This window comes from Callithrix jacchus, chromosome 7 (genome assembly GCF_049354715.1).
Source record: "Callithrix jacchus isolate 240 chromosome 7, calJac240_pri, whole genome shotgun sequence".
Lineage (NCBI taxonomy): Eukaryota > Metazoa > Chordata > Mammalia > Primates > Cebidae > Callithrix > Callithrix jacchus.
The window spans coordinates 43,935,998-43,957,353 of record NC_133508.1 but is presented as its reverse complement, the minus strand read 5'-3'; the positions used below and the strand labels follow the sequence as shown (position 1 = coordinate 43,957,353).

The 21,356-nt window shown below is 52.8% G+C and overlaps 2 protein-coding genes across 7 annotated transcripts in view; both read right to left on the bottom strand.

Annotated features, from left to right (window-relative positions):
- The window catches only part of KCNAB2 (voltage-gated potassium channel subunit beta-2), a 110,129-nt gene that overhangs the window by 39,963 nt on the left and 48,810 nt on the right, over positions 1 to 21,356 (bottom strand). The gene's annotated exons all lie outside the window — the stretch shown is intronic.
- LOC128928314 (uncharacterized) lies at positions 12,843 to 19,673 on the bottom strand. Its single transcript, XM_078330235.1, has 4 exons — positions 19,415 to 19,673; positions 14,469 to 14,712; positions 13,073 to 13,195; positions 12,843 to 12,976 (listed from the first exon to the last, which is right to left on the bottom strand). Exons 1-3 carry the CDS (start codon positions 19,572 to 19,574, stop codon positions 13,099 to 13,101), a joined length of 501 nt encoding a protein of 166 aa, XP_078186361.1. The 5' UTR covers positions 19,575 to 19,673; the 3' UTR covers positions 12,843 to 12,976; positions 13,073 to 13,098.

The window sequence follows — 21,356 nt, the reverse complement described above, 5'->3', positions numbered from 1 at the left end:
ACCTTGAAAACATGATGCTGTTAGATGTTTAGCCATGAAAAGGAGGTACTGACACAGGCCACATATAAATGAACCCTGAAAACATGACGCTGTTGCTCATGAAAGAATGATATGACTGCATTTATACGAAATACCCAGAACAGGTGAATCCATAGAGACAGAAAGCTTGGTGGTTGCAGTGGGTGGGAACGGGGAGTGAGAGCTGAAGGTTGTAGGGCTTCTTTTTTGGGGGTGATCAAAATATCCTAAAATTGTGGCATTGTTTGCACAGCTCTGTGAATACATGAAAATGCCTGAATTGCACACATTAAATGCATTTTACGGCATGTGAATTATAATAAAGCTGCTCTCCTACCCCCCAAAAAAGTCACTTGCCTGAAAACCCTCTGGGCCTCTGTTCCCTATTTAAGTGTCCTTTTTGTTTCTCTGCCTTTGAACCTAGAGTCGCTCTGACATCAGTTCAGACAGTGTGTGTGCTCTGAAGCCAGACCCCTGGCACGAGGAACCCCTCCCTTCTCTGAGCGCTGCTGCGACACCAGGGTGGGGAGCAGCCTGCCTGTGGTCACCTTGGTGTCTCCACTGTCCAGCACCATGTCATGTGCCCGAAAGCCTTCAATAGATATTGGATCAATGAACCTGGGAAAGGCAAACTTACGTTCCTTATGATATGATACTAAGGGACCTAAATAACTTTCCGACAGATGTCCACTTACTGGGGGAATGGTGCTTCCTAGTTCACCATTCCCTTGGGTTCGCTGTTTTGAGAACCCAAGGGAGAAATTTTAGGGACACTGGACTTCTCAGCAATCAGTGGGTTTCTTCTTTGCTGGAAAGTCTGAACGAAACACACAGCTCTCACCAGTCACCACCCGGTTTTCTAGTAGGTGAATTTGGTATTTTATTTTTACCACTGATTTATTTTACTAACCTACCCTTATTTTCCATTTTCCCCCTATTTGCTATTATTTATTTAAAATATTTCATGGTAGCAGATTACTTTAAGGATGTCACCTACGATCCTTTTTAGAATAAGGTGGGGTGGGGGTGATTTTAAAAAGAATTCATGTAATTTTTGCATTATGCACATTATATTACATTAGAATCTATGAAAATTGGTGGCATAAATGATAACCCTGTATCAGTGGCTGTCACGTGGGAGGAAACCTTGTTCCCTAGGGAACACTAGGCAGTGTAGGGAGGCATTTTTGGTCATTCCAACTGGGCAAGGGGTGGTACTGGCAGTAGGCAGAGGCCACAGATTCTGCCCCATGACAGAGAATTCTCCAGCCCAAGTGTCAGTGGTGCCGAGGTTGAGGGAGCCTGCTATGTATCAACCAGAATTTGGGACGGCATCTCCCTGTTAACATTGTCCAGACAAGGGAAGCTGGGGACATTCATGTGTGGGGACAGAAACTGAGAGGTAGAGAGGGGGCCCTTCCAGAAAAAACCACCTTCCAGCAAGCAGGCCTTGGTGTTGAAAACCCCTCCCACCCAGGAAGGAGATGCACTGAATGGCCTCCAGGAGGAAGTGGTGGGGGGGCTCCCAGCTACTTCAGACTTTTCTATATTTCCCAAATTTTCTATTGTGGGATGCATATTTCTCTTATAATCAGGGAAAAATCTTCCAGTTTTTCTTTACAATATTTAACCAAGGGGCCAGGCATAGTGGCTCACACCTGTAATCCCAACACTTTGGGAGACAGAGGCAGCCGGATCACCTGAGGTCAGGAGTTTGAGACTGGCCTGGCCAACATGGTGAAACCCTGTCTCTACTAAAAACAGAAAATTAGCTGGGCGTGGTGGCAGGCACCTGTAATCCCAGCCACTCTGGAGGCTAAGGCAGAATTGCTTGAACTGGGGAGGCAGAGGTTGCAGTGAGCCGAGATTGTGCCACTGCACTCCAGCCTGGGCAAAAGAGCAAAACTTCTAAAAAAAAAAAAAAAGGTATGAACAATTAAAAAAAGACAAAAAAATGTGTGTATACACACACTGGTATATTTAACCAAGGGCATTCAATTTTCAAGACAAAACAAAGAAGGGCCAGCTGCTTCTGGTGGATGCCCAGGCCTTGAGTCCACAAGCCCCACCCCAGGATGGATGACACTTTGCCACTCTGTGCACAGTTCTTCCGGCGTCGGCACTGGCCGCACAGCCCAGGTAAGCACTTCCCTGGTGCAGCCTCTGTTCACACAGTCACTCAGGACGCTGAAGACAACCTCGAGATAGAGAAGGTTCGCCTCTGATGCACAGAACCCCAGGTGCTAGCCTTGTCCTCAGCCTGGCTTTCTGGGGCCTGTACTCTAAAGGGAAGATTCTGGAAAGTCCAGATTTCCCACTTGGACAAGAAGGATTCTGCATTAGTCAGGGTTCTTTAAAGGGACAGAACTATTAGCACAGGTGTATATATGGAGGGGAGTTTATCAGGAAGACAGACTCCCATGATCACAAGGTGAAATTCCACAATAGGGTGTCTACAAGCCGAGGAGCCAGGAAGCCAGTCTGAGTCCCAAAACCTCAGAAGTAGGGAGGTCAACAGTGCACCTTCAGTCTGTGGCTGAAGGCCTGAGAGCCCCTGGCAAATCACTGGTATAAGATCAAGAGTCCAAAAGCTGAAGACCTTGGAGTCTGATGTTCAAGGGCAGGAAGCCTCCCGTGCAGAAGACTCAGCTGGTCCAGTCTTTCCATGCTCCTCTGCCTGCTTGTATCCTAGCTGCACTGGCAGCTGATTATATGGTGCCCACCCAGATTGAGGGTGGGTCTGCCTCTCCCAGTCCACCCTCACAGACACACCTGGGAATGGTAATATGCATCCTTCAATCCAATCAAGTTGACACTCAGTATTAACCAACATAGATCTCTTCTCCCCCTCTGCTCTGAGTCCTGGGCAGCAGGTGCACGCTACACAGAGCAGGACCTAAGGAGAGGCATGCTGTGGGCACGAGAAGAGACTGACACACTCAGGGCTGCACAGGTGATGCACCTGGAGCCACAGCAGAGGGGCATTCACCAAGCTACGCCAGCTCTGCTCCACCCCGTGCAACATGCCAAATGCTGCGCGCAGCCTCCTATAATCTGAAACTGGCTGCAGCATGTCAAGCCCATGTGTTTATGACGTGAACTCACAGGTAGATACAATTCCCATGCTGAGGCATCCCTCTCCATCCCTTTGGCTTCACTGGGGTCTGTGGGGGCCCTGGAGATTGAGCCTGACAAAGCCCACTCCAGGAGCAGATGGTGGTGGGGGCTGGGGCCTGGCAGCCAGTCCCTGGAAGCCGGCCCTCAGGACCCACCCTGGCAGGTGCTCAGGTATGTACAAGTTTCATCGAGGGCAGGAAGCACCTCTGACCCCTGTGGCCCCCTCCCAGAGGGTCCTGTTTAGAACCCTGGCACTCACTCCCACTCAGCCAGGGCTGTGGGACAATAGGATGAATAGCTGAACTCAGAGCTCCCTGGAAACAGGACAAATGTGCTGTGCTCACAGGGAACTGCTACTCAGAGAAGGTGGGCAGGAGCCTGGTGGGTTTCAGAGGCTTGCCGGACTCTAGAATTTTCCACCTGTCCAAAACAGGCATGGTGGACAGGCATTGAGGCCAGGCATGGTGGCTCATATCTATAATCCCAACACTTTGGGAGGCCGAGGTGGGTTGATTGCTTGAGCCCAGGAATTTGAGACCAGCCTGGGCAACATGACCAAACCCCACCTCTACCAAAAATGTTTAAAATTAGCTGGTGTGGTGTTGTGCACCTGTGATCACAGCTACTGGGGAGACTGAGATGGGAGGATCACCTGAGCCGAGGAGGTCAAGGCTGCAGTGAGCTGTGATCACACCACTGTACTCCAGTCTGGGCAACAGGAGTGAGACCCTGTCTCAAAACAACACAAAAAACAAACACAAAAATCAATACAGGGGCTGAGACTTACGATATTGTTAGAAAGGATTAGACAAGAGTGGGAAAGCTAAAAGCTCACAACCATGACCTCAGCTTTGTACAGTTAAATGTCCTCCTAAAGGGCCTCTCCTTGCAGATGCATCTAAGTGGGGACGAGGGTGAGATCCAGATCATGTGCTGGTTGACTTCTTTTTTCTTTTCCTTTTTTTTTTTTTTCGAGACAGAGTCTTGCTCTGTCGCCCAGGCTGAAGTACAGTGGCACAATCTCGGCTCACTGCAACCTCCACCTTGAGTTCAAGAGTTCAAGTGATTCTCCTACTTCAGCTTCCTGAGCAGCTGGGATTACAGGCCTGCACCACCATGCCCAGCTAATTTTTGTATTTTTGCTAGGCACGGGGTTTCACCATGTTGGCCAGGTTGGACTTGAACTCCTGACTTCAAGTGATCCACCTGCCTTGGCCTCCCAAAGTGCTGGGATTACAGGCATGAGCCACGCCTGGCCATGTGCTGGGTGACTTCTATCAGGCTTCGGTCAGAGGCACTGAGTGTGGCTGGTTGACTTCAACTTACAACAGATTTCTGTTTCTTTTTCTGATTCTCTGGTACCTGCTGCGGATAAGATGAAGCAGCTAGCTCCCGCTGTGAGTCATCGGTGTGGGGGGGGGGGGATGGCCATCCCCAATTAGAAGCTCTGTGGTGTGTCCCTGGAGTGCACTACAGACAGCATCCCTGTAGGGGAGGTTTCCGGCTCAGGGCCTGGGGTCCACTCCTCCCGCTCAGGCCTGGAGAGGCAGGAAAGCCAGGTCCAGCCAGCTCCTCCCTGATAATGGAAACAGGCTCGCAGTGGGAGGGGCAGATGCCCTCAACTAGGCCTGTGGAGGCCTCAGAGCCTGGAGGTTTTAGATATGGCTTTTAAAAGCACAGCCTTCAGCAGCTCCTCTGAGAGTGAGGCTGAGGTTCTGCAGCCTGCAGAGATCGCCTCAGCCATGCTGAATAGAGCGTGGTTTGCATCCAAAGGTGGCTTATTGCCCAAAGAAGGGCAGCAGATGCTGAACAGTTGAGGGGCTGCCCCAGTGGAGCAGTTTGTAAGAACAAAGGGAAGCAAGGCTGGTGGCCTTCCTGGAGGAGGAGTCCACCAGGAGAGTAAGAGCTGAAGACCCCACAGGGGCTAAGTGCTGTGAGTGTGGCTTCCTTCAGCTGAGATGTGAAGCAAGGGTCCCTGGGAAAGGCCTAAGCCACCTGTGTTCAAGGCCAAGTCAGCCAGCAGGAGAGCGGGTCAGCAGTGTCAGGGAGTGTGGAAGGGCTCCAGGGAGAAGTTGGGCTCCATGCGGAATTCCAAGAATGTCCTTCTCCTGAAAGCAGCAGCAGAAGGGCAGAGGGTGGGAGCCTGTGAGGCAGCGGCAGGTTCTGTGTCTGGAGTAGGATGACCCACTGGCCTTGTCAGAGGGTGCACCAGATGCTGGGGGACTTGACACAGAGGGACGGTGGGAGGCTGAGGGAAGAAAGAGGCCACAGGACTGGTGACAGGACATGTGAGCTTCTGTGGACCTTGCCCAGAGTGTACATCCCACTGGTGGGGCCCATTCTGTGGTCGGGCTGAATGGACTGTGCTGGGGTCACACCTTGAAGCTGCAGGTAACGCTATGACAAGTTCTGCAGGCCGTGTGTGGGCTCCCCGGGAACTGGCTTTACATGGTCTGCAAAGCCGTGTAAGTTCCTCCTCCTTCCTCTTGCTCACCAGGACCTCACAGCCCCACTCACTTCCAACTCTAGGAGCCCTGAAAGGGGAAGGCGACCGGCAGCTGTGAGTCGGCCGGCTCTGTTCTGAGTTGCTGCCATTTCTCATGCAACTGTGCCGGCCCCGAGTGAGCACCTCTCCTTCCTTTCCTCCTTCCGTCCTCAGAAGCAACCCTTTGAGACATAACAAGACCAGAAACAATGACCATGGCACCAGTACTGGGTGGTACCCCCTGACCTTGCTGGTCTGAAGAGCGTCTCGGGGCAGGCAGATGCCTCAAACCTCCAGGCAGGGGCCTGGTGATCTGTACTGTGACAGATATGGCTGGGCACAGTGGTCCACACCTAGAATCCCAGCACTTTGGAAGGCCAAGGTGGGTAGATCGCTTGAGCCCAGGGGTTCCTGGCTAGCCTGGGCAACCTAGTGAGACTCATCTCTACAAAAAGCACAAAAATTAGCCAGTTGTGGTGGTGTGAGCCTGTGGTCCCAGCTAGTAGGGAGGCCAAGACTGGAGGATTACTTGAGCCTGGAAGATTGAGGCTGCAGTGAGCTGTGACTGCACCACTGCACTCCAGCCTGGGCCACAGAGCAAGAGCCTGTCTCAAAACAAAACAAGAAACATGAGAAACAGGTGCATCCCGTGATTCCTATGGTCAGGCCAGCTCCAGAAACACCGAGGACATCGTGAAGTGGTTACAAGGTAACCAGGGCAGGTGTTTGGGTCTCTGCCTTTCCTCCCACTCCTCCTTCAGCAGCACTTGGGGAGGGAAAGGCTGTTCTGTCCCTTTAGGGGAGCTGGGGCTGGAGAGGCTGGGGCTGCAGATGGATGCTGTTCCCATGCCTGGGATGACTATGACCACCAAGTCTCCAATGTGGTGCCCACTGCCAGCAGAAGCCATCCCGGCCCCAACACAGGCCCCACATAGCTGCCCGCTATGGTCCTGGGCAGGGCCTTATGGAGAGCCCTGGGCCTGCCAGCTGGCTTTCTCCCAGCCTCTGTGTCTGGCCTTGCAGCTCTTCCAGAATGACTGGCTGCTTGCCTCCCTCCCTTCCTGATGCCTCTGCCCCGTCTGCGTGGCACTGAACTGCAGCTCTAAGTGCGACTAGGTGCATGAATGAGACCCCAAGACGGACAGATAGAGGACGGTTCAGATGCCTGGACAACGACTGCTGGGTGGGAAGGTCCCTTTCCCAGGGAGAGGAAGAGCCTGCATTTCTCTTCAAGGAGCCCAGCCTAGAGCTTTGAGTTGTGTCACCATCTTAGTTAGTCCTCAGGACAATTGTGATGTAGGGACCATGGTCTCCACTTTCCAGGTAAGGAAATTGAGTTGTGGAGAGGCCGGGGGACTCATCTGAGGTCACACAGGTGGCTGGTGGGGGCCTGAGTTCCTCCCAGGACACTCAGGGATGTTCCTGCAGGTTCAAGGTGCTGAGTCAATCCTTGGGGCCTGTGGCAGGTGGAAACGTGTCCCCAAAAGACAGTTGAGATTGGAATTCCTGATGCCTGTGAGTGTGGCCTTATTGGCAAACAAGGTCTTTGCAAATGTCATCAAGTTAAGATGGGACAATCCTGGCTTAGGGTGGGCCTTCAATCCAATGACTGGGTTTTTGTTTTTGAGGCAGGGTCTTGTTCTGTCACCCAGGCTGGAGTGCCAGTGGTGTGATTTCGGCTCACTGCAGCCTCTGCCTCCTGGATTCAGTGATCCTCTCACCTCAGCCTGGTGAGTAGCTGGGAGGGATCACAAACACATGCCACCATGCCCGGCTAATTTTCGCATTTTTTTGTAGAGTTGGAGTTTTGCCACATTGCCCAGGCTGGCCTTGAATCCCTGGGCTCAAGCGATCTACTTGCCTTAGCCTCCCAAGGTTCTGGGACTACCAGCATGAGCCACTGTGCCTGGCTGTGACTGGTGTTTGTATAAGCAGAGAGAGATTTGCAGATAGAGGCTCACAGAGGGAAAATGGCCATGGGAGGGCAGAGGCACAGACTGGAGCTATGTGGCCACAAGCTGATGAATGCACAGGACCGCTGGTACCACCAGAAACTGCGGGAGGCAAAAAGGACCCTCTCTGGGACCTTCGGAGGAAGTATGGCCCTGCCGCGCCTGGACGCTGGACTTGTGGCCCCCAGAACCAGGAAAAAGAAACCTGTGTTGTTGTAAACCACCTAGTTTGTTACAGCAGCCTCAGCAAAGTCCAACAGGATCTTTCCCAAGACAGACCCGGTCCCTTGGAGAACCCCCTTTCCCGGGATGGACTTGGCCTTGTAGGCAGGTTAATCTGCCAACCCTGTCTGGCCTCTGCTGTTTTTCTCCTGCCCCTCCTCCTGCCCTCAAGTGCCCTCCTTCTTGCCTGTCCTTTAAAAAACACGGGGATTCCCAGCTCTTCCAGGAAGTCTTTCCTGGCTGGCCCCACTGGAAGTGATGGCTTATGGTTAACTGAGCAACTACAGTCTGCTCAATGAACCTGGCAACCAACCAAGTACTTCCTGGTGAACCTTAGCCTGTGGTAAGAGCCTGGGGTCTGGAGTCAGAAAGCACAGGAAATCAGGACTCCTGCCCCACCAGGAAGTTCATGACCAAGGGTCAGTGCCCAAGGACTGCAGAGGCTCCCTGAACTGCAGAGAGAGCATCAGACCAGCTCCCAGTCAGTCTTGTTCTCTCACTGTCAAGGACACAGCCAGAACGAGACATGCGCTTTTGAAGTGGATTAAGACCAAGACCATGCTGGAGGCCAAGGTAGGCGGATCACATGAGGTCGGGAGTTCAAGACCAGCCTGACCAACATGCTTAAACCCAGTCTTTAAAAAAAAAAAAAAAAAGACCAAGACCACGCAGCACCTTGTGACCTATACTCACAGAGGCTGGGGGCATCCTGGTTGCCAGGGGACAGGCAAAGCTCTGACCTCAAAGCAGTGCAGATGGGCAAAAAGCAAGGCAACCGAGATGGAGGAGGGGTGAGGCAGACACTCACACAGGAGAGGGGCTTCGGAGTGACTTGGTAAGTGCTTGTTTAGAGTGGGTGCCTGGGACAGTCTCTTTGGGGACCAAGCTTAAATGTGATGATGGGAAGGAACCAGCCATGTCTGCGGATGCACCCTCCAGGCAGAGGGAACAGAAAGTGCGAGGGCCCTGCAGAGGGAATGAGTTCCCTTTGGAGATACAGAAAGAAGGGGTGGCGTCCAGAGCCTCCTGAGGGGGAGACAGAGGGGTCTGGTTTGAAACCAAGGAGGAGAGCTAGGGCCACATGGAGCCTTGTGGGGAGTTTGGGTTCCCTCCCAGCACTATGGGGAACAGGGAAAACACAGCCGAACCCAGGCCTAGTGTGTAGCCAGCACGGCGTGGACCCGGCCACAGCTTCTGGCCTGCCAGAGTCTGAGGCCACATCTCTGAACCCATCCACAGGGGGAGGGAAAGCAGGTGCTAGACCAGCTGCCCTCACCTGCTCCCTCACGCTTACACCAGGGCTGTGTGGATTTAAAAATTCACCTTAAAATTCTTTTTAACAGCAAGAATGGAGGACAATTTAAAACATGGGTAAGTGTAAGTCAGGCGTGGTGGCTCATGCCTGTAATCTCATCACTCTGGGAGGTGGAGGCAGGCAGATCACTTGAGGTCAGGAGTTTAAGAGCAGCCTGGTTAACATGATGAAACCCCATTTCTACTAAAAATAGCAAGGTGTGGTAACTCGTGCCTGTAATCCCATCTACTCAGGAGGCTGAGGCAGGAGAATTGCTTGAACCCGGGAGGCAGACGTTGTGGTAGGCTGAGATGGCACCACTGCACTCCAGCCTGGGCAACAGAGTGAGACTCTGTCTTAAAAAAAAAAAAATGGGGAGGTGTAACGGGAATGCTTCCCGCCACCTCCACCAGCTGCAGCTCAGTTCAGCTGATAAAACGCCCAGGCCGAGGGCACAGCTGGTTCCTTGGTGCCCTGGCCAACGCCTATCCCCAGGTATCATCTTTTCTATATTCATACTTAAGACCAAGTTTAGTGGAAGCCCAGTCACTGATGGAGGTGAGTTAACCACAGAATAAATTTATCTAGGATCTGTAATAACCGGCGGTTTGAATCACGGAGCACCCGCTATGCCACTGCTGCCAGCCTGGGTGCAGCAAAATGAAATTCACCACAGGCCACCATCCCCCGCTCCCTGCCACTTCACCCCAACCAGTGTAAACAACAACCTTTGGCCCATCAACCGCTAAAGGGCCTTTGTTGGTCGGAGGTGGGGGGGCTTACACCTGTAATCCCAGCACTTTGGGAGGCCAAGGTGGGTGGACCACCTGAGATCAGGAGCTCAAGACCAGCCTCGGCAACATGACAAAACTCTGTCTCTACTAAAAATATAAAAATCAGCCAGGTGTGCTGGTTCATGCCTGCAGTCCCAGCTACTCAGGAGGCTGAGGCAGGAGAATCACTTGAACCTGGGAGGCAGAGGTTGTAGTGAGCTGAGATCATGCTACTGCACTTCAGTCTGGGCAACACAGCAAGACTCTGTCTCAATTAAAAAAAAAAAAAAAAAAAGGGCCTTTGTCTGCTGGTCTCCTCCTCTCCCCAGGAAGTGAGTTCTCCAAGGGCATTTCAGCTCCACATTGGGTCCTGCAGTGTCTCAGAGGCTGCTTGGACATTTTCCTTGGGGCGTCAGACAAATAAAACATGTTCTCCCCACCTGTGGTAGTTCCCTGCTGCTGTCATTACAAAGAACCCTAAATTAGAGAGCTTAAAACAACAGAAATGTCTTCTCTCCCACTTCTGGAGTCTAAAGTCCAGGTGTGGGAAGGGCTCCCTTTGAATTGAGTGTCCTTTCCTGCTTCTTCCAGCCTCTGGCAGCTCCTGGTGGGGCAGGAGACTAGGTCTGGAGGCAGCAAACTGAAGGCCAATTCCTGATTACTTCCTAGAACTAAGTCAAAAGGAAAACCCCAATTTTCTATGCCCAAGTAACAAAAGGACCAGAGGCTACTCTCTTTGCATGGTACCCCCTTTTCTGCCTGACAGATGAAAAATGGAAAATACCTCTGATTGGTCCCCTCTTGCAACCAATCAGGCTGGTTGCAGGGCCAGGTCTTCATTTGCATACACATGTAATTTGTAACTTCACTTCAGCCTCTAATCGGTCACTTTCTGCAACTAATCAGACTGATCACAGGCCACTACTTCATTTACATAGGGCGTATATCAAGTAACCAGTGGAAAACCTCTACACGGTATTTAACCCCAGAAAATTCTGTATCCAGTCTGTTGAGCCGCTTGCCCACTCCCATCCTGTGCAGTGTACCTTTGTTTTCTTTTCTTTCTCTCTCTTTTTTTGAGATTGAGTCTCTCTCTGTCACCCAGGCTGGAGTGCTATGATTCAATCTCCGGTCACTGCAATCTCTGCCTCCTAGATTCAAGCGATTCTCCTGCCTTAGCCTTCCAAAGAGCTGGGACTGCAGGTGTGAGCCACCACCACGTCCTGCTAATTTTTGTATTTTAAATAGAGATGGGGTTTTGCCATGATGCTCAGGCTGCTCTTGAACTCTTGGCCTCATATGATCCACCAGCTTTGGCCTCCCAAACTGTGGGGATTACAGGCTTGAGCCACCACACTCGGCTGCTTTTGTTGCTTCATTCTTTCCTTGCTTTGTATGTGTGTTTTGCCCAATTCTTTGTTCAAGATGCCAGGAACCTGGACACCCTCCACTGGTAACACCAAGATGTGAAGTTCCTTGGGTTGTGGACGCGTCGCTCCACTCTCTGTCACCACACAACCTTCTTATAAGGACACCAATCATAGCATTTAGGGTCCATTCTAATCTCAAATGGCCCCATTGCCCCATCTTAACTAATTATATCAGTGACCATATTTCCAAATAATGTCACATTCTTTTTTTTTTTTTTTTGAGACAGAGTCTCACTCTGCTGCCAATTCCCACTGATTTCCTAAAACTAAGTCAAAAGGAAAACCCCAACTTTACATGCCCAAGTAACAAAAGGACCAGCGGCTACTCTCTGCACGGCACCCACTTTTCTGCATGGCAGATGTAAAATGGAAAATACCTCTGGTGTATTTTCCAGAGGCTAGAGTGCAGTGGCACAAACAGGGCTCACTGTAGTCTTGAAGTCCTGGGCTCAGGTGATCCTCCCACCTCAGCCTCCTGTGTAGCTGGAACCACAGGCATGTGTCACTATGCCTGGCTAATTTTTTGATTGCTTTTAGAGATGGGGTTTCGCCATGCTGCTCAGGCTGCCTCCCAAAGTGCTGGGATAGAGGCATGAGCCACCACACCCAGCCTAATGTCATATTCTGAGGCTTCGGATGAATGTGAATTTTGTGTCTTGATTCAACCCACTCAACTCTCCTCCATCACAAATCCTGTCCACATCAGAGGGAGCTGAGATTTTCCCAGAGTTTGGAGGATGGGGTCTGGCCCCTCCCTGCCTGATCACCTCGTGTCCTCTACCCTCCTCCCTCCAGCGCAGCCACCTGGGCCTTCTTTTAGCTCCTGAAACATGGAGAAGGGTCCATTCCAGACCCCTCTTCTCTTGGAATGTTCTCCAAGAGAATGTTCTCCACATCTTCAGATGACCCCTCTCTCAGAGCGCTCCCCCTCGACCTCCCTGTTCTCTCTTTATTGCATTGTCCTGCTTTGCTGCCTTGGCAAGTGGCCATTGCTGGAACTTATCTCCGTGGGTGCTTGCTGCTTCTCTGCACCCCCCCACCCCACCCCCGGTCATGGCTGCCATGAGGGTGGAGACCTGGTTGATTTTGTTTGTGCAGCAGCTCCAGGATCTGGCCCAGCGACTGGTGCCAAGTAGACTCTTGACAAACATTTACTGAATAAACAAAAGACATCAATGACTAGCCCCTCATGAATGCACAGCGTCTCCTTCTTAAGAAATTTCCAGCAGAACGAGGAGGTCAGCTGTGGCCAAACTAGCAGACCCTTTGTCCTTCCTTTACAACTGGATTTAGGATACAAAGCCTGAAAAACTCTGCCATCTAATGGACTCACAGGAGAAGTGTTTTCTTTATTTTAAAAATGTTTATTTATTTATTTTTTTAGAGATGGGGTTTCACCAGGTTAGTCAGTCTGTTCTAAACACCTGACCTCCCAAAGTGCTGGAATTACAGGGGTGAGCCACCACGCCCAGTCAGAAGTGTTTTGTTTCTTTAAAGTAACAACCACACACCTCAAACAACGGGCTGAAGGACCAAACACACTGCGCACAGGAGAAAACATGAAAGGAACAGTCCTGGCCTCCACTCCACTCTGCAGAGAGCACGCAGATAATCCCAGGGGCCTGTCTCAGACGGAAGCCAGAGATTTAGGGTTGACAGATGAAACACAGGATGCCCAGTTACATCTGAAGTTCAGATAAACAATGAGTAACTTTTTAGTATAAATATATCCCAAATATTGCAAGGAACATATTTATACTAAAAATTTATTTGTTGTTTACCTGTAATTCAAATTTAACTGGCAACTCTACAAGGACTGGGTGGGGAGAGAGCCCTTTGGCTGACTGGCTCTCACAGGGGCTTGTTCCTGAGCAGCATAGAAGATACAGCTGTCAATTTGCAACCTACAGGGATTCAGAAAAGAAAAACAGCCAGAGAACCACGGCTAGCAGAGCGCTGTCCGACGTGCTGAATTCAACGACGCGAGCAGTAAAAAGAATGTCCTTTGGAGGTTCCAAGAAAAGACCTAGGTGCCTATCACTTAGATTAGGGTCTCCAACACCCAGAAACACATTTTTTTTTCCCCATGGAGAAACATCCCCCACACATTTTTATCCCAGGGAGAATTTACCAAACTCTCTTTTTTTTTGTGCGACAGAGTCTCCCTCTGTCACCCAGGCTGGAGTGCAGTGGTGCGATCTCTGCTCACTGCAACATTTGTCTACCAGGTTCAAGCAATCTTCCTGCCTCAGCCTCCCAAGTAGCTGGGACTAAAGGTGCACAGCACTACGACTGCCTCATTTTCGTATTTTTAGTAGAGATGGGGTTACACCATGTTGGCCAGGCTGGTCTCAAAGTCCTGACCTCAAGTGATCAGCTTACCTTGGCCTCCCAAAGTGCTGGGATTATAGGTGTGAGCCATTGCGCCTGCCCCCAAACTCTTAATAGGGCTTATCTTTTGATAGGATAGGATTATGGCACTTTTTATTTAATTTTATTGAGACAGGGTCTCACTTTTCACTTTGTTGCTCAGGCTGGAATGCAGTGGTGCAATCACAGCTTACTGAAGCCTCAGTGTCTTTGGGCTCAGGTTATCCTCCCACCTTTGCCTCTCAAGTAGCTGGGACTACAGGTGCATGCCACCACGCCCAGCTAATTTCTTTATATTTTAGGGTAGAGATGGGTTTGCCATGTTGCCTAGGCTGGTCTCAAACTCCTGGGCTCAAGCAATCCACCCACCTCGGCCTCCCAAAGTGTTGGGATTACAGGCGTGAGCCACTGTGCCTTGCCTCATTTTCTTCTTTGATACATTTTGATGTTGTTGAGACAGTGTCTCACTCCTGTCACCCAGGCTGGAGTGCAGTGGTGTGATCTTGGCTCACTGCAACCTCAGCCTCCTGAGTTTAAACATTTCTCCTGCCTCCTGCCTCAGCCTCTTGAGTAGCTAAGACTACAGGCATGTACTACCACATCCAGCTAATTTTTGTATTTTCAGTAGAGATGGGGTTTCACTGTGTTGGCCAGGCTGGTCTCGAATTCCTGATCTCAGGTGATCCACCTGCCTCAGCCTCCCAAAGTGCTGGGATTACAGGCGTGAGCCACTGTGCCAGGCCCTTTTATATGTTTTTATATGGCTGAAATCAGACTTCCCACCCCACCCCCCTGCCCGGCCCTTACCGATACTTCATGCCTGTGCGCTGGGCAGTGCAGCCGTCCAGGGAGAGGCCGTGCATGCGGAGGAAGCTCTCCATGTTCCTGGCCTGGGCTGCCGCCCGCACCTCCCGCAGACGCTGCAGTTCCAGCATGTCGGTCTGGCGGACAGGGTGCAGGGCCCATTCAGAGTGGCACCTGCTGCTCACGCTCCGCAGACTCTCACTGTATGTCATGGACAGCATGGTGCCGCCTGGCCTGGGAGCCGCCGCTGTCCAGACAGTGATGAGTTAGACAGTGTGCCAATGTCCCGCATGCCCCAGCCTGGATGGCTGGGCCTGGGGCAGGGGGCAGCTGCAGCAAAACATCCTCTAACTAGCGCCGCCACCAGAAGGTCTTGGTGTCTAGGAGTATGACCTGGCCCCTGGATGCAAACACCTCTTGGCATGAGATTCCCAGTCCGCAAAGCAGTGCTTGCCGGGAACTCCAGCTAAGCTGCCCTCCTCTGCCCCCTGCAACCATGAGACAAGCACAGGCAAAACTGGCTTCCAGGCAGGACAGCTGCACCTCAAGTGTCCAAACGAAAACGGGAGCACAGACAGCATGCAGAGCCTGAGCCCTCCCAAACGCTGAAGACCAGGGCTGCTGTTCCGTGGTGACTGCAGTGCCATATTACAGGGCTCTCTTGAGGTGGTTCCCAGGGTAAAACTGGGTCAAGAGCTGTCCCTGGGAAAGCAGTCCAGCACACACCTGTTGCTGAAATAAACTCTCCTGTAATTATACTAGGAAGGCACCTCACCCCTGCATGCCAGGTGGCCCTAACCCGGGAAGGTCCTATTTGTTCCTGGCCTTGTAAAGGAAAATGTGTTGTGATACTATACAACACATCCTTGCTTGTTGAAAGCATTACTGCACCATCTTTGGGCTTCATGCTTTTTGCAATAGAAAGACTGAGCAGAATGCATTTAAGCAGGTTGCAGGGGAGAGTTGGTTGGGAAAAGAGGCTTAGTTGTGACAGGGGAGTTTCAAAGTTTCTATGTGAAGAACCATGGGTAAATAGCCTAAATAATGGATGTGCATTCTTATAAGCTAAAGCAACATAAATGTCCATCAGTAGGGAAACTGGTTACCTAAGTGACAGTCCATCCACATAGTGGGAATTTGTGCTGCTGTCAAGAATGAGGCATTTCAACACAGACAGACGTGCAGTGAGCCCTAAGAGATGGTGGACAACTAAAAGGTCAAGGGAGAAACGTGCATCCAGAACACATCCACTGGTGTTAATTCACATACACAACAGTGAGTGGACCAGTGAAGGGGACTGTGAGTCCTCACCCTGCAGTCTGTGACAGGGCAATGAGGACATGGAGGCAGGCTCCATACAAAGGAGGTCCACAGTCCAGTGACCCTCGCCCCACCTGACCGAAGCCTTCATCATGGCCCACGGGGCCTGCACTGCAGCCCAGCATTGTCACCAGGGAGAGAAGGTGCAGAGGGGAAGTCACCATTTCAGCTGGGCCAGCTGAAGACTGGGATCCTGGAACCTGGCCTGGGAGCTGGAGAGGAGCCAGCACTGTCCCCACCTTCTGCCCCAGAGAGGAAAAGTCCAATTATCCTTGGGAAGGAGCTGGGAGGGCTATTCTGGGGGCTGAGGCAGCTACAGAGACTTTGGCATGGCCCTTGATGGGGGCTGAGATGTCTTGGAGTTGCCCCAGGCCAGGCCCTTCCTGGGGTGTGCTCCAGAGGCCTAATGAAGGAGCCACAAGGGGCAGGAGTTTGCAACGAGCCCCATGTGACAGGGTCCTTCCAGAACGGGTGAGCAGCCTGTTGACCTTTCGCTGCTCTGTCTACACGTGCACCCAGGGAGGGGGTTGACCTCCAGGAGCCCCTCAGCTGCCCCTTTCACAGAGATTTTTCTGCAGGTATTCATCTGTATCTTACTTGCAGGGATCCTTCATGTCTGCCCTGTCGCACCCAGCATGAGGCCTGGCGCAGAGTGGAGCCTGCAAATGCCTGTGGCATGAACATGCAATTGAGGTAGGGAAGGTGGGCTCCGAGAGGAGCTAAAGAGAGACCAGAGGGCAAGGAGCCCCCGAGACGGGGGCAATGTCCACACAGGGAGATGGGGAGCAATGTCCACACAGGCCTTGGCCTCACCACCCTAGTCAGGGCTGGATGGCACCCACCCTGAAGGCTGGCAACCAGCTGTTCTTGGGCAGCCTGCCATGCCAGTCACTTCCAGCCTGCACCTCTGTCTGATGGGCATGGCCCCCAGGGGGTCCTGCATTTCCCATCCTACCCTCTGCCTCATGCACACCATGCCACGTGCCTCTTTCCTGTTGTGAACTGTCTCCATGGTGCTTGTCAGCATCCACCTTGCAGATTCCTTTCTAGTTGTCTTGTGTGCTGAATTCACTCCCCTGAAAGTTGGGTCCAGGAGGGCAGGGACCCTTCTGCCTGCTGCCACTGCTGCCTGCTCAGTGCCCACGGGAGCGCCCCTCGTGCACAGAGGAGGGGGTCAGATACTTGTAGAACAACAACCAAGGCCCAGGCTCCAAAAGGCCAACCAGGGCGTGGCTGGCTTCCTGCCTCAGGCCCAGGGGCTCTCTGCAGGTCTCTCCCTCTCTTGCTGGGGGGTTCCCACACCAGGACTTGCATTCACCACTGCTCATTTCCATGCTGGGAGGGGTGTTGGCTGTGGGACCTCTGGATGTTAGAGCAGGCAGGGTGCCCTGGCATGGAAAGCCTTGCCTTCTGGGAGAATAGCTCTGGAGGGCAGAGAGGCCCAGACTCCAGGACAGGCTCATCTTAGGAAGTGAGGCTCTGGGAACCCACAGGCAGCAGCTCCAGCTCCCCCTCCCTGCCTGCTGGTGGCCACTCCCTTCCCTCCATGTGCACGGCAGGCAGCTGCTTCTGAGGTGGCTGTGTGGCCTGCGGCCAGCCCTGTGTGGGGCAAATGGAGGCCAGCCCTTGCTTCCCTGAGGTCTGTGTTTAGAAAGAAGGCCAATTGGGCAGGCTGCAGCCGCAGGGCTCTTTCTGAAAGGCAGGTCCAGCCTCAGACGTGCAAGCTCCCTGCCTGGCCCGATGAGGCTGAGATCAATAGCCATTAGCTTTTAAGATATTACCCACAAAAAGCAACCCGGGTCTGGTTTGGACCTGGAAATACAGCCAAGGCCCTAGGGCAGGAGGACAGGGTGGCTGAGTGCCCAGCTTCTGGACAGAGGCAGCTCTGGTTGTCATCTGCTCATGGCGTGACCCAGGCAGGTACCTTGACCACTTCCAGCTTCAGCCTCCACATCTATGAGGTGGGTACAACGCCTGTTGTACCAGGCTGCTGTGGGCTGTGTGAGATGACACTTTGGATAACCGGGTGGGAGCTGGTGAAGCTGCCAGGAGCGAGTCTTGTAGGGGGTGTGGGATGACACCAATTATGATAAATGCCATGGAGAGAAAACTCCACCACCAGGGGCCAGCAGGAAGGCTGGAAGGAACTTGTGACCACAGGCTTGAGTTAGAGGAGTGAGCCACACAGATACCAAATCTCCCCAGAAAATGCTTAAGGGAGAGAACACAGAGGTGAATAATCACCCCCTCCTGCAGAGAATGTGCACCTTCCCGGCAAGATGGTGAGGGGCCAAGTTTGGGGATGTGGGTGGGAGTAACCAATGCCCAGGCTCCAAAAGGCCAACCAGGGCTCCACCTGGGCATTTCCTGGCAGTGCCGGGCGGCAGTTGGTGGGGGTGGGACTGGCTTCCTGCCTCAGGCCCACCGGCTCTTTGCAAGTGGCCCTCTCTTGTATGTGTGGGGCTCCCACACCAGGACTTGCATCCTCCTGCACAGTGGGGGCTCCCCGTGGTCCTGAGAGGTCATGACTCTGGGAGGGCTGCCACGGGGGAAGAAAGATGTGTGCATGCCAAAGGCCAAGAGGCTCTGCCCATTACCAGCGGTGCCCGGGAACAGAGGACAAAGGCCGGCTCCTCTGGACTCTCTCACACCGGGGTTCCATTCCTGGTTTTCAGCGAAGGTGACTCTAACAGCATCAGGTCCCTGGATGAAGGGCCCCCGTGAGACACTGCAGGGAGGAGGAAGTGGCCCCAGTGCCGGGTGCCTGCCTCGGGAACCCCACTTTTCCTGAACTCAAGAGTGCAGTGACCCCTGACCTGATTCAAAATATCCCAGAATCCAGCTTCTTTCCAGAGTGAGGGTCTCTGAGCCCTGACACTCCCTCACCATCCTGGTACCAAGCAAAATGAGCCCCTCCTCAATAGCCATGGCTAATTATGTGGCCGCTACAAGTTCTTTCCTGGGCTGGGCCTGCCCTGTGCAGATCTATTCCTGTAGATCAGAGGCCCAGGGGGATTCAGGTGAATTAACACTGTGACACGGAAAAATGAAAGAAAGATGTTGACCTCATTAAGTCAGTAGGAATCACTACCTCCTCTCAGACTCCTCTACCTGGAATTTCTGAATCGTTTTGTTTACTGAAAGCCAAGAAAGCACAAATTGTGAGACTGAGAAGGAATCCGGACTGTCACTTCTGCATGGTGACACCTGTCCAGAGAGCAGAGAGCCCAACCAAAGTTCTCAAAAGCGGAAACTGAAGGGGAGCTGCTACCATTCCGGGGTGCGGCTCTACAATGCACGGCATTGCATCAGTGCAAACACAAAGGAATTTGCGCCCAAGGACAATCAGCAAACCGACGCCCAAACAAGCACCCCCGGCTCCCTTGGCACGTGCTTCCTGCACAGACAAGACCGAACCTCCCCGACCGCGCTCTGGGCAAAATTGGAAAATGCTAAATCTTAATCAACGGTGAATACAACGAGGTGGGAGCTAGATGGCTGAGTCTCCAGCAGACGGGGAAACAGCCAGCCTGGGGCAGGTCTGGGCTGCAAGCAGGCTCAAGCGAGAGATGCTGCCCGGCTGAAGCCACCGCCCACCACCCCATCCATCACAGTCATTCCAGGTTTACCTCGGGCTGTCTCTTTTTTGAGGTCTTCTGCTTTGAAAAAACACAGAGGGTCTAATTTCAGATTAGCCAAAAGCATCCCAAAATATTGTCTCCTCTTATTCTCATTCCCGGGGATTCGAACCCCCGAGCAGCACCTCCCCTGGGAAGGTAGCGGCTGCATCCAGTCCTGGGGCTGAAGGGAGGACTCACCTGCCTTCCTGGGGGCGTCTGCTTGTTAAAAAGGCCACAGTCTAGTTTATTAGGGATCACTAGACGCTCTAAGGATCTGGCACGCAGCTTTTTCATTAGGGAGTGTCACTGCAGGACGTCAGAAGCAATTGGTGAATGAGATGAGTCCCACCAGAGTCGTGTTTTGAGGCAGCGAGTCCATTAGTTCTATTAGGGCGTTTTCATCTCAGCGAAAGAGGCTGAATTATTCATGAGCGCCTCTTCCCCTAAAAGCTCGGAAAGTGCAGTTCCGTGCTGCAACCTGGCAAAGCCCCCTCCTGGTGCGCAGAGTTGGGGTGCAGCCCAAGGCGGGGGTTCCTGCCAGTCCCCCAACCTGGCAAGGCCCACTCCTAGTGTGCAGAGTTGGGGTACAGGCCAAGGTGGGGGTCCTGCCAGTCCCTCAGGCCTACCCTTGCTGCCTCCACCAACCCTGTGTGCCAGAAACACAAAGCCTTGGACCCACAGGTCAAAAGGGGCAGGACTTACTCTTTGGTACTTTAGCGTGGGACACAGAGCCTGCAGCTTCTGCACCCCACTCAATTCTAAACTGTGCAGCAGGGTGGCTGGGGGCTTCGTGGTATGGGACCACCACTCACAGCCCAAGGGCGTCTGCAGAGGCCTCTGTTCAGCTCACGAGGACATTCTTCCTCTCCTCACCAGGGCACACCCCAGATTGGCATATCTGATACTGCCAGTACCATACATGGCAGGAGGGCCCCAGAACCTGCTATGTGGATGCCACACTGCTGCTTACTCCAGGCAGAGACAGAGGAGCCCTTCTCCACAGCACATGTCCTGACCTGGCGTTTGGGAAATACTTTGAGACCACGCCAAACAAGGCTGAGCTCTGGGATGAGGCTAAGTGCTGAGCCGCAACCCCAGGGTCACAACCCCTAGGGTCACTGTGTGTCACAGGATGCCAGCAAAGTCCCAGCAGGACATCATCTTCTGGCTGATAAATTGAAACAATGAATGTGGGATTTTGAATGGAGGCAGAACTATCTCCCCCCATGACAAATGAGCAAAGAGTGGTGGCTGCCATGGGGGAAGGTGCGGGACAGGAAATCAGCACCCTAGATGCAGGGTGAAAGGTAAATGAAGTGGGAGGCTGGGAAAGGATGCGGAGTCCAGAGGTGTCTGGCTGTGGGTGACTAGCTGGGAAGGGCTTGGCGACTGAATTGGATGGACTGCCCCCAAAGGCCCAAGCCCACTCTGTGAGTTCCTCATGTCACCCTGGTCGGGGTGGCCTGCACCTCACATGCTCCGAAAGAGGCCCTCTCTTTCCCTGGGTCTGCTGCTCCTCTCTGGCCCTCTCTGTCTCAGCATCTGCCCATCAGCGGCCAGCCCGGTGGTTGCGATGTCCTTTTCTCAGGTCCTGTACCCCTTCATTCTCTCTGCAGTTCCGGTAGCTCAGTCCTTCTGCACCTTTCCTGGACATCAGTCTCCTTGCATCCGCCTCTCTCCCGTCTTACTTCCTGCTACCGGGCTTCCTTCCCAGAGCAGATCTCTGACTCCTGCCCTGCTCAAACACCATAGATGGCTCCCCAGTGCCCTCTGAATGCATCCGAGCCCTGTAGCTTGGCATTTGAGGCCCCCACCAACATCCACCTCTGTAGTCTGCCTCTCCTCGTTCTCTATCATGTCCCTGATGGCCCAGGCTGGGTAACTGTCATTTCCTGTTCTCTGTGGACACCTCTGAGCTGGGGCTCGGGCTGTTGTATCTATGGGAAGGTGC

Bases quoted from the DNA above. Each gene is read 5' to 3' on its own strand.
- LOC128928314 (XM_078330235.1), bottom strand. From the start codon at position 19,574: ATGCAGCCGCTACCTTCCCAGGGGAGGTGCTGCTCGGGGGTTCGAATC. The intron at 14,713-19,414 runs GTAAACCTGGAA...CTGTCTGGACAG, and splicing joins CAAAAAAGAGACAGCCCGAG to CGGCGGCTCCCAGGCCAGGC. The intron at 13,196-14,468 runs GTAAGGGCCGGG...GAATCCCTGTAG, and splicing joins CGCACAGGCATGAAGTATCG to GTTGCAAATTGACAGCTGTA.